General features: G+C 36.6%; 2 protein-coding genes and 1 non-coding gene across 3 annotated transcripts; all 3 read right to left on the bottom strand.

Moving 5' to 3' along the window:
- Positions 1-1236: 1236 nt before the first annotated feature.
- On the bottom strand, positions 1237-1309 carry Trnak-uuu (transfer RNA lysine (anticodon UUU)). The gene has a single exon. It is a non-coding gene; the product is annotated as a tRNA-Lys (tRNA).
- Positions 1310-1372: 63 nt separating this feature from the next.
- Positions 1373-6239, bottom strand: LOC136808243 (uncharacterized). Its single transcript, XM_067064782.1, has 5 exons — positions 6175-6239; positions 5848-5960; positions 4960-5114; positions 4408-4556; positions 1373-1544 (listed from the first exon to the last, which is right to left on the bottom strand). Exons 2-5 carry the CDS (start codon positions 5903-5905, stop codon positions 1433-1435), a joined length of 474 nt encoding a protein of 157 aa, XP_066920883.1. The 5' UTR covers positions 5906-5960; positions 6175-6239; the 3' UTR covers positions 1373-1432.
- A 720-nt stretch (positions 6240-6959) lies between these two features.
- Positions 6960-11031, bottom strand: LOC136808236 (4-hydroxybenzoate polyprenyltransferase, mitochondrial-like). The gene is made up of 6 exons (XM_067064773.1): positions 10469-11031; positions 9592-9713; positions 9226-9311; positions 8446-8579; positions 8020-8208; positions 6960-7504 (listed from the first exon to the last, which is right to left on the bottom strand). Exons 1-6 carry the CDS (start codon positions 11009-11011, stop codon positions 7388-7390), a joined length of 1191 nt encoding a protein of 396 aa, XP_066920874.1. The 5' UTR covers positions 11012-11031; the 3' UTR covers positions 6960-7387.
- Positions 11032-11246: the final 215 nt, after the last annotated feature.

Here is an 11246-nt window from a genome sequence, read left to right as displayed (position 1 = left end):
GGATAAAATGAAAAATTGAACATTAAATTCTCAAAACCTTGGAAAAACTAATAACAAAATTTTGAAAATGTGTAATTCTGCAAAGCAATGAAAAAAACATGTACTGCCAAAATGAATTTTATTTTTATTTCGACTTTGAAATTCTAGGGTCGGTCGGGCCCGTCCAACAACTAATCAAATTAGTCTCGCCTTATCGGTGAAAAATTTTTGTCAATTTTAACTTTTTCTAACGATAAGAAATTAGAGAAATAATATCAGATGTACCAGGATGTATGAGGGCACGAAAAGTTGCTTTTTTGTCACCCCTGTCTCACAGCTCCGGTGAAACTTTCTTACTCAGTGGGGATAAAAATTCCCATTGAAATCCCAATGGGGATAGCAATTCATTGTTCTAAAGTTAAAAAATCCAGTGGGATGGTTTTGGAGTGCAATTTTTAACTTTAAGCGTTAAATTTCGAGTGGGGATGCATGAAATTTCCCAGTAGGGCTGAAATTCCAGGGTTTTTTCCCACTGGGACGAATTTTTTGCCAAATTTTCCAGTGGGGCTGGGGTCAAAGCGGGTCTGTGTGACACAGGGGTGTAAGAAAACATCAACACACATGGGTTAAATTGTATGCCAGGGTTGTTTCAAAAACACAGATTCCCTATTAAGACGTTCGCTACCGACTACGAGTTTACTCGTAATAGATGGGTCAAAATACCGGTAGCACTTTAAAGGGCTATAACTTTTGATGCAAAAACTTCTGCTTGCTCTTCAAAAACTCTTTCAGATATCGATCAACTTTTATAGTTCTTATCTGATATTCCGATGGCGGATTGGCGGCCGCCCAGGCTAAAGCTCTAAAGGAGCGGGCCAATTTCCCATCGGAGAGGAATGATAGTCGGCCTTTGATGTGCCGCATTCCCAGTCGGGTTCAACAGCCCTCGCGCGTAAACCCATAAATCTTTCGATTGGACCCGCCAATCCCCGAAAACGAGGGCTGGGACCAGACCTCCCGCTGAAAAATTCTTGACGCGGTCTCGCAAAATTCCGTAATGTTAACCTTCCAGATGTTGAAAATTTTCCCGACCTTCAGAACTTGAGCATGTCGGATAAAAAATTTCACCATCTGGGTGCCAGATAATTATAGTTCTGCCTCGAATTCTCAGTCGCGTTTCGCTCATGCGTCGATACTTTAAACTCAAGTGTATGAAAAGCAGAAGAGTTAGGTGGAGAAGCCAATAGAAAAAGCTAGCGCCCGATGAGGGGCTCGAACCCGTGACCCTCAGATTAAAAGTCTGATGCTCTACCGACTGAGCTAACCGGGCATATCAGCCCCCACATTTCCCACAATATTTATACAGCTATCTTGTTACACAAAGCTCTACTCTATAGGAATATCTAAGTTTTATGTTTTGTTATAAGCAGAAGAGAAATTTCAAGCAAGAATCTTACCAATGTGTGTCTTGATAGGGCAACGCGAATACTCCTGAGGTCTTGATTTTATTGAATTTTTGTAAAAACTGTGAATAACCAATCAGATTTCGTGCCTTGAATCCCCACCTATAAAAAGAATAGTTTGTTTTAAAAAGAGGGGAAAATAAGGTTTCTTGTAACTACAAGGAACTAAAAAAGTCATTTGCATAATTGGTTTATTTCTCAGATAAATTACGAAAGATTTGATTGACATTTATGTACTATAACATAACCATTTCTTTTCGAGAGGAGCAGGGGAGCATTGAGGGGGGGGGGCTTTAAGAATATCAAGGACCGGGTGTTTTTATATATTTCTTGATGAGCTCTCACTCTTATATATAATATATCTAATATAATATCTTACAAAGAATATCTGTTTAATCCACTTAATGAGAGAAGAGAGGAAATCGAGAAAAGCTGTTAGCTTTTTTTTTATAATAACAAACTATATAAGAGCATAAGGCTTCGAATTCCGAAGTATTATTAACCTCCGAGCAGCTCTTCGTGCTCCATGCATTCCACGCATGCGCTCTAAAGGGAATGGTTCTGCAAGAGGACCTGTGAAGGTTCTCGGGCTTTCTTTGATGGCCGACACTCTGAAATTTCAGAGTACTTTTCACGATTCAATCGTGGGCATTCGCATAAAATTAAATCGATTTGCTCGGGCCGTCACTGGATGCGTGGGGCAAAGAGAATCGATTCTACTGCAACCGTGGCTTTCTTGCTCCGAACAAAATCCAATATGGCACCTGAAATTCACGTTTTGGCTGTTAGTCAATGTTTAGATTTTTTTATGGATTTTGAGACTTTTAAAGGAAAGTTCAATGTTTCAAATGTTGTTTAATTAGTTAAGTGTAGCTCCGACTTACACCAACAGAAGTGGCTGTTCATACTTATTGACTTAAAAGCTTCGAAGGACTGTTTTGAAAGTTGCATTTTTTTCACACAGATTTTGCTTGGATGTTTTCTCATTTTTGTTCAAGATGAAGGCTCAAACACCAAACAAATTGTTACAGGTATGTTCTCTTATGCAATGTGTATACTTCTCTCCTGCTATATCCTTGATGATTAAGAGGAATCAAGCATTTTATCAGAATAATTATAACTTCAGAAGCAGCCAACGAGCCCATTTCCCCGAAATATCTGTTTCCCTTTTCCTTTTCTAGGAAAGACGGGCGAAAGACCTTTTCCTTAAAGCTATCTGTTTCCCTGCTCCAGCTGATGACGTCATCAGAGAGAAACAGATCAATATTTCTATAGGAGATGACATGATAAATTGGGAAACAGATATCTGTTTCCAAAAAAGATGATATTGCATTGGAAACAGATTGAGCTTTCTGGGGGAAAACAGATATCAATCACAAAAAGCAAGGGAAACAGATAAAAATTTTCAGGAGAGGGAAACAGATATCCTATTCCTTAGCTTGGGAGAACATATCAAAATTTTAATTCTGAAAATTGTGAAAACAGATCAAATTTTCTAGGGAGGATACTTTGAGATTAAAAATTTAGGTTTTGAGGAGAAACAGATCTTCATTTCTAGGAATGAGATTTTTGAAACTTTTGGCCAACAGATCAAATTTTCCAGGAAGGCTATGCCTGGGAAACAGATGTTTAAAAAAAGGACCTCGCTGGATGCTTTCGTAACTTGACGTGTGTGAAATGTTGTGTCAGGTGCTCAATTGACAAAAAAAATGATTCAAACCCCAAGAAGTTGACTAGTTTAGTTCTTTTTGGATAAAATCATGGTGAAATTTTATATTTGTTGAGCTTTTTTAAGCGGTTTCGATGCTCAGTTTTTTGGGTTGCATACTTTTTTGGCTTTTTGCAATCAGACTTCAAAAACCTTTCATGAGAACTTTTTTAATAGATTTGGAAGATAAACAAATACCAACTCTAAGTTCTGGAAAGTATTTTTTGGCTTGAAAAGGTCTAAAAACTCCAATTTAAATGATACTGTTTACGATTTTGTAGCCATGATATTTTCAGGTACTCAAAGGGCATTCCAGCAGCAAAAAAGTTAGTATTTTTTGCAGGTGAAGATTCAGATTGTTCCAGGTACAGTTACCTGTTATCATCTGAAAAAAATTATTGGAAAATATTCAATACTTCAAAAGATACAGAGGTTTTTGCTACTTCGTACTTACAAAAAATTGTTTCCTATAAAATGATAAATAAATCTTGAAAACTGCGGGCTAATCGGATACCGGTATCTGGTCACGTGTCATAGCTTTTTTCCCAGACCCCGAACGCGGGTTTTGTAAAATTCCGCTGAATAAACTTTTCAGATCATCATATATGCCTTAGCAATGGTGATCGGTTATGAGATTAAAGTATTATAAGAAGTCAAAGGTTTGCGGACTTTAAAACATCTAATTTCTTAATAAATTGCACAAAAATAGTCACAAAATGGTGAAAAACAAGAGCATTTGAAAAATAAGAGCATTTAAGGAACATTCTCGGCTTAAAACCCCGGGGGGGGCACTGGGTTTGCGGACTGACGGTATGTGCGGGCCAAAAATTGGCTTTTAAAATTGCACCCTTACAGTGCAGCAAAAATCAGTGAAAATCATACCCTTAGAGTGCATTTTCCCCCAAATTTTCGATCCCTTTCGTGCAAAAAATGGTCAAAATTCTAGCATTTTTGGTCAAAATTCTAGCATTTTTGGTCAAAATATCTAGATTTTTCAAGAATTTTCTGAAATTTCTACCCTTACAGTGCATCTCTAGTTTTTCCGACCCTAACAGTGCATTTTAAACATATTGGAAAAGGTACCCTTAGGACCCGCACATACCTGTCGGTCCTTTTGCCCAGCTGCCCCCCCCCCCCCGGGCTTAAAAACTAATAAGAAACATCCGAAGGCGTCAAAAATTTTGGACGTTCTTAAAAAGAGTGTAAAGCCTATAGCGTTTTCGAGAAAGAGTGTGAAGTGTAAGTAAAATGCAGCACCTATCCATGATCCTTTGGAACTGCAACTGATCAACATCGAAACAATAAACAGATAAGATATTTCGCAAGTGTTCGATACGTATCCAACCGTTTCCTCGGACGTCCGAAAAATGACATGCTCTTTTAATCTCGTCCAAACGTTGCACAATCTATGAGAAAAAGCAAGGAACGTCACTGTATCAGTTTAATTTCTAAGGCCATATCAACCACAGATTAGTGTGATGTACCCGGGAAGGGCTGCAGCAAGGTGAGATCACCAACTGAAATATATAGGTAGACAAGATAAAAAATGCTTGTGGAAATGTGGAAATGGAAGTATTTATGTCGAATTCAACCATTTAGAGGTAAGAATATGCAATGCAAAAAGATATTACCCCGAGGGTCACAATAGGAGCATACGATTATAGTTTCCGATACGTAAAGAATGGGTTAGGTCTTTTATATTATCTTAAATGAGCTGAAGTCTTATATCTCGAATGAGAGCAAAAATTTTATTTGTCAAAGACCATTTGAAACAGGGGTATGAAAGGCAAACCGATAAAACTAGCATACCTTAGACATCAACCTTCGTTCGATTAATTCCAAATCACGACTTTGTTGGTCAGCAGTGCCTTCTCCAATATTGACACCATTGTTTTGAACTGCAGGTTGATTACCTTTGTTTCTCAATGCTGCTAAAGGAACCTCAGAAATTGTGATGGGTGTTCCTTAGTGAAAGAGAAATGAGGGTTCATTATTGCCTCTTGTAATGAAAACATTTTTGCCGCTCTAATTTTGACCAGTTTAAAACTAAGACATTGGATGGAACGATTTATAAAGTAGAATGGGCTATTCCATTAAAATCCATACAGGGGGTATGGACGACCCTTTTCACGTCAAAAAAAAGATTCTTTAAAAATTCTGGAAAATGGAAAAATAATTGGAAAGTTTGAAACAAGTTTTTACCCCCTGGAAAAATTAAAAACCAATCCTATAGACCCCATGGAAATTTTTCTCGGATTACCCTTTGGAAATGTTCGTCCAAGTCCCTGTATAGATATAAAATGGAATAGCCCATTGTCAAAATAATTTTCAGGTATACAGAGTCATATATAAAATTGTTGGCTCTACGGATAATAAAACAAGAAGTTATTATTTCCAAATCAAAATAGACTCAACCTAATTCGAACTCAAACGCAGAAAAATTACAGAGAGCTTTAAATAGTTCTATAATTCGAATCTCTTTGTTATTCGAACAGGTTAAACTTCCTGTTCAAGTTCGTATTTCGGAATGTAGAATGAATGAAAGAAGTTTGAATTGGCGTAGTATTTTGAAGTAGATCATTTGTTTTAGAAAATTATTGGTAATAGCCAGTCTTATTGTCAGGGAAGCATGGTCATAGGCTCTCTTCTTTCACTGAAGACATACCCCTATTTGACTTGAATTATTTTTTCACTCACCTTTTAGAACCAGGTCATTGTGAGTAACATCTGGATAGCGATCAACTGCAGTTGTCATTGTACTCACAACTTGGAACAAATCAGTCCAAGTTTCACCAGGAATTGTTCAACTTCTTCGGTTAAAACTTGGTTTCATTAGCATTGAAGATTAGTTAATTCTATGTTAAAAAGTTAATAATAAACCGAAAAGTTCGAAATACAGCACAGTGAAATCGAGAATTCAGAATATATGTTAGAAAGTCTAAAAGTGCCTAGGAATGATAATTTCTTGCCAAACTATAATCAAATCACTGAAATACAAACTAATGACCAATAAAAATTACAAACATTTACACTTCTACGACACTGATTTCTCTTGTGTTTGGAAGGTATCCTTGGTAACTGCCCTTGACTTCTACTGGTGCTTACAAAGCGCTGCAGGTGTCATCAGTTGTACTGTGAGATCTGAAAAGAACCGATTTTATTGTTAAAGAGAATAAAAAAAAACTATTTAAAGAAAATAATAGTCTTACGATAGCTAGTATCAAATCTTGGTATTACTTTAAAGAATAAATGTTCTGGTTTTCGTGCAACACTTCCTTTCAATGACTGTTAATAATTTTCTGAATTGTCCTATAAAATTTTTCATTATTTTTCATTCTCTTTGACTCACACATTTGGCGTCTGAAGAAAAGAAAATTAACAATATCTCACTTTTTCAGAGAGGGGTTCTACGTTCTAACAAGAAATTCAGTAAATTTCCCCCACATAAAATTGGACCAAAAAGCTCATTTCGAAATGTTAGTATTATTAATTTTTGTTTTTTCTTAATTGATATATAGATTTCTAAGAGTGCGAAAATTGCAATAAGTAAATTTTCCCTCTCATAAAACAGACCCCTATCAATAACTTTATGGGAAGTTAAGACAATAAGAAATGTCCCGTCTCAGAATTAATGAAAAACTCGTGATTGAAAAAATATGTTCTCGGGTTCTCACCCCCTGTTGCTAAGCAGGTTGGAAGGTAACTACGGGAAAACAAATACTAAAAAAAGGCTTAGGGTACAAAAAGTCTGCTAACTACAAGTAAAACGTAACCAATTTAAAGCAATTTCAAGGTTTTGGTCTATTTTAGATGGCATGAACAGTGCCAGTTCTTTTTCAAAACAAGAAAATCGAAAAACTTAACAATTAAAAAATTACTTAGCCCTGTATTTTTTCAAGTTTTAAATGATAGTTGAATTCTTGATATGCGTAAGTCAAGATGACGTCATATTTTTTAACGGAAGCACTCGAAAAAAGCCGGATTTGACCTCCGTGTTTCTATCTTTAGTAACAGAGAGTGGTCAAATCCCGGATTTATTCGGGTGTTTCCGCTAGAAAAATGACTTACGCATATCAAGAATTGAAAAATTGAAACTAGTTTTTTTTGAATGAAAGTTTCTCTTGTTTGCATGACAAGCTTTCTATAAAATGTATGTACAAAAATAAAGATTGCAAAGATTAAAAAAATATATGAAAAATCTTGAGAAAACATTTCTTACAATTATGAAAAATATTCATCACGTTTTGAGTAAAGTACTACATATGATAGCAGTTGTTAAAACCATACCCAGATATCTGTTCGATGAGAATTTGGAAAAACAATCTGTTGGGTTGTCAAGATTCACCGTGTAGATCTGAAAGAATAAGTAAATTTGATAAACATATAACTTTCTTAAACACTTACAAATGACACTGTTTTCAAATATCTCCTCTAACAGTATGTTACAATTTTGAGTGCAAATTTTTAGATTTCAATATGCCTTCGGGAGGGAGGGCAGTTCACTAATTAAATTCACTAAATAGATCTTGAGAGAAGCTTATACCACGAAAATCAGGCTATTTGCAAAGTTAAAATGTAGAGTAAAAGTCTGTGGCTGATAAGGATGAAAAGAAGATAACGATGAAAAGTAAGACAGAGATTTTCAGTCCGCTTGCGCAGTTGACTCTCTCTAATCCGATCTTCAAGGGACCAAAAGCTGTATTCAAATTAGAGGAAGATTCGAACTACAGAGAGTAATTTGAATCACTTTACAGCTGAGGGAACTAATATCTACAAACCTAGATACAGTGGAATCTCTCTAACTCGACCCTTTCAGTTAAAAATGTCTTATAAAGCTTACTCCATTACCCATTACTTGAAGGGAATTACCTGCCATGCTAGATGAGTAGAAATACCAGCCAAAGATGCATAGTAAGGCCAACATTGCTCGCTCATCAGTCCGACCATTGTTAGACATCCTACCATAGTGGTAGAGAAGCCAGTCAACCACATCTTTGTGCGATCGCCCATGAAGAGGGCGGTTGATTTTACGCCCACTTGTATATCATCAACTTTGTCCTAAAATACATCAGATAGTGCAATGTTATCAGTTTTGGATAAAATCTAATAGATTGGTGCCGAACTGTTCATTCAACAAATTGCACTAGTGCCAGAATAGTATATTGAAAAGTTGCAACGGCAGTCCAAAGCAGCCAATTTTTTTTATGGTTGAGAAAGATTGTGAAGTTTTTCTATACAGTAGTTGCAAGGTCTATATTATCAAAGAGTATGAAAGAAAAATGAGTTTCTAGCTACCTGGTGAGCGTATATAGTATCGTAGTGTAGGGTCCACAATATTCCAGCAGTATAAAGTGGCAGACACACTGACCAATCACAGCTTCCTTGGACTGCCGTCCAACCTAACAATGCTCCCCAGTTAAAAGTTAAGCCTAAAATGAGGGGTAAAGGAAAGGAATCAAAAGGACATGATACTGAAAGACACAAGTTAAACAAACTGATCTAATGCAAGGGGTTTTAATCCGAGTTTACGAGGACGGATTACGTCAAAATATCCAATGGCATCAGACAGTGACGTAACTTGACGCAACAGTCAAAGTCAACCTTTCATTCATTTTAGATACAAGGTCCGTACATTTGGAATGGTCTTTACTACTTGGTGTGAGTAAATGGTCCAGACAACGGCCGCTGTGTAAAGTGGTATACAAATAGACCAATCAGACGCCGTATAGCAGTCCAACCGAAAAGTGTACCCCAGTTAAGTGTAATGGCTAATGGTGTGAAACGTGTGCGTGTTTTGTGTGAATGAGTATATGAAAGTGAATGAAACCATGCAAACTGGCCAAATAATTGATGGAGTTTATACCCGTAAAGATTTATCTACAGGCATGTGTGTGTATTTAAAAAACTACGCTTAGATTTAAGAGACAATATCTAATGATCGTCACAGCAAGAATCACTTGGATTTCTTGACAATGTATTATAAGGATAAAATATTTAATCCCAAAATTTCCGTACTGTTAAAACAGCGCACAATTAAGACTTGTCCAAAACAAACAAAGAAAGAAAGCATATTACCTAGAAATATTTGAGGCCAATAGGTGAAGCGTTTCATTAAAGGATAAGTGACCACCAAACCCATTGATGCAGCACCTAAGAAAACACTAAACACAAGCAAAATAATATCATTATCATAACAGATAAGAGACACTAAAAACGTAATACAAAGGAATCTTCGTAACTCGAACAGGTACGGGAAACGCAAATTTGTTCGAGTTATAGAAATTTAGTTATAGAGACTTACTTATAAGGGTTTGTTAAATGAGGGGACCAGCAGCTAACATTCGAGTAATAAAGCTTCCGATCGTTGAGTCTCCACTGTATCACAAAGTCCTACTCTTTTGTCTGCTTTTACAATTCTTATGAAGATGTAAAGACACATACCTGTACCAATTAAGAGACATAAGCACACCGAGACCACACGACAGTAGACCAGCAAGAAACACCGTTGCTTGTGCATGCGTTAGTTGCCCTGATGCAATCGGTCGCATCGCTGTCCTATCAACCTGTCAGGTGAAGTAAAAAATGAAAACACATTTTAATTAAGATTGGAATTCATCAGGATCACGATAAAAAATGTAAATTTTTAAAGAAATGAATTTGTTGAGATGAGTTTAAAAAGTTGAAAACATGTTCACCAGTTATGGTTCTTTATTTTTCTGAAGCGGAATACATAGTCCGGACCCCCCTTTTGACACCTTCCAAAAAAGTGAAGAATGGGGGGATCAGAAATTTTCATTAAAAAGGGGGGGAGGGGGCAACGGGGATAGCAAGGAGGGGTGGATTCGTTTAAGGGGGGGGGCTTACATATAATTGCCAGACTTAATTTTTCTTTACTGTTTCCTTTTTACCATAAACAAATAGAGAGAGAAAACAAGGGGATTGATTTTTAGAAGGGGGTAGCAGCGAGAAGGGGATTATCGGATCGCACTATACACTATATATTTTCGAAAATTTAGCCCAAATTCATCCCCTTGGGGATAGGCATTTCTAAAGGTTGGGGGGATGCCAAGAAGGGGGGGGGGTCATTTTATAAGGGGTGAACAGACCCCTTTCCGCACTATGGAATAAAGAAGTTATTCTATTGGTTTTGAGACTAACCAATGAATGAACGTCGATGTCGCTTCGTTTTGGAACGATATGGGGCCGTAACATAGTCTTAATGCTTTTAAAGATGTTTTGCACTAAAATAGTTACTAATTGTCTCACCCTAACTTTCTGCAAAAAGTCCAATCAGATTATATAACTAAAGAAAAAAGACCTTTTTATCGAAGTCACTATCCCACATATCATTGATCACACAGCCAGCACCACGCATTATAAATGCTCCTGTACCAAACAGTGCCAACATTTTCAGATCTGGGAAATGTCCAGGTGTCGCAGCGAGGCATATACTCCAAGTACAGGGTAGATAAAGTAACCAGGTACCGGCTGGCTTATCAAAACGCACGAGAGATAAATACGGTTTTATGATATTAGGACTCTGCTGATATATAGAGCTTGTAATCTTCTGGCGTTGACATGTCTTTGAAAGTGCATTGCCATTGATTGATAGAAAGTCTGATGAAGTTATTTTTGTAGAAAGCGCTTGGTTACTAGGAAGAAAGTTTCTTGATTTGACATTAGCTCGTTTATCGTCAAAAGCACATCTACAGCCATGATTCCTGTATGTCGAGCTTTCCTTTCTGTGATGGAACAGGCGGTGATCGTACAAGGAAGATGATATTGGTGTATAGTATTGTGGCTTGTGAAGTTTTGCTTTTGTCATTCTTATTGCCGAAGTCATAGCTGGATTAGTTTGCATATAGTTTTATCTTATTTGAGCTAAAAGAAAAAATTTAAATATAGACATAATGAAACCAAAGGCATCGAAATATTTCTTTACTGGAAGACTTGAGTTGTAAGAAAAATAAACGGGAGTATTGCATACTTTGCAAAATTCAACTTGATCGAGCTTGTCACAATTGAAAAGTAGTTGGTTGAACAAAAAACTCTCTATGTAATTTAAGTACAATAGAAATACAGGTTTTAGCTATTGC

Source organism: Clytia hemisphaerica, unplaced genomic scaffold (assembly GCF_902728285.1).
Source record: "Clytia hemisphaerica strain Z4C2 unplaced genomic scaffold, Clytia hemisphaerica genome assembly, whole genome shotgun sequence".
Lineage (NCBI taxonomy): Eukaryota > Metazoa > Cnidaria > Hydrozoa > Leptothecata > Clytiidae > Clytia > Clytia hemisphaerica.
Note: the sequence above shows the minus strand (reverse complement) of the source record. Positions and strands in the feature narration are given on the sequence as shown.

Coding starts and splice junctions, on each gene's coding strand:
- LOC136808243 (XM_067064782.1), bottom strand. CDS start 5,905: ATGACAACTGCAGTTGATCGCTATCCAGATGTTACTCACAATGACCTG. Junction 5,115..5,847: donor CAATGACCTGGTTCTAAAAG/GTGAGTGAAAAA, acceptor TCTTTCACTAAG/GAACACCCATCACAATTTCT. Junction 1,545..4,407: donor TTCCAAAGGATCATGGATAG/GTGCTGCATTTT, acceptor TTCTTTTTATAG/GTGGGGATTCAAGGCACGAA.
- LOC136808236 (XM_067064773.1), bottom strand. CDS start 11,011: ATGCAAACTAATCCAGCTATGACTTCGGCAATAAGAATGACAAAAGCA. Junction 9,312..9,591: donor ATGTCTCTTAATTGGTACAG/GTATGTGTCTTT, acceptor GCTTGTGTTTAG/TGTTTTCTTAGGTGCTGCAT. Junction 7,505..8,019: donor CTACTCATCTAGCATGGCAG/GTAATTCCCTTC, acceptor TTATTCTTTCAG/ATCTACACGGTGAATCTTGA.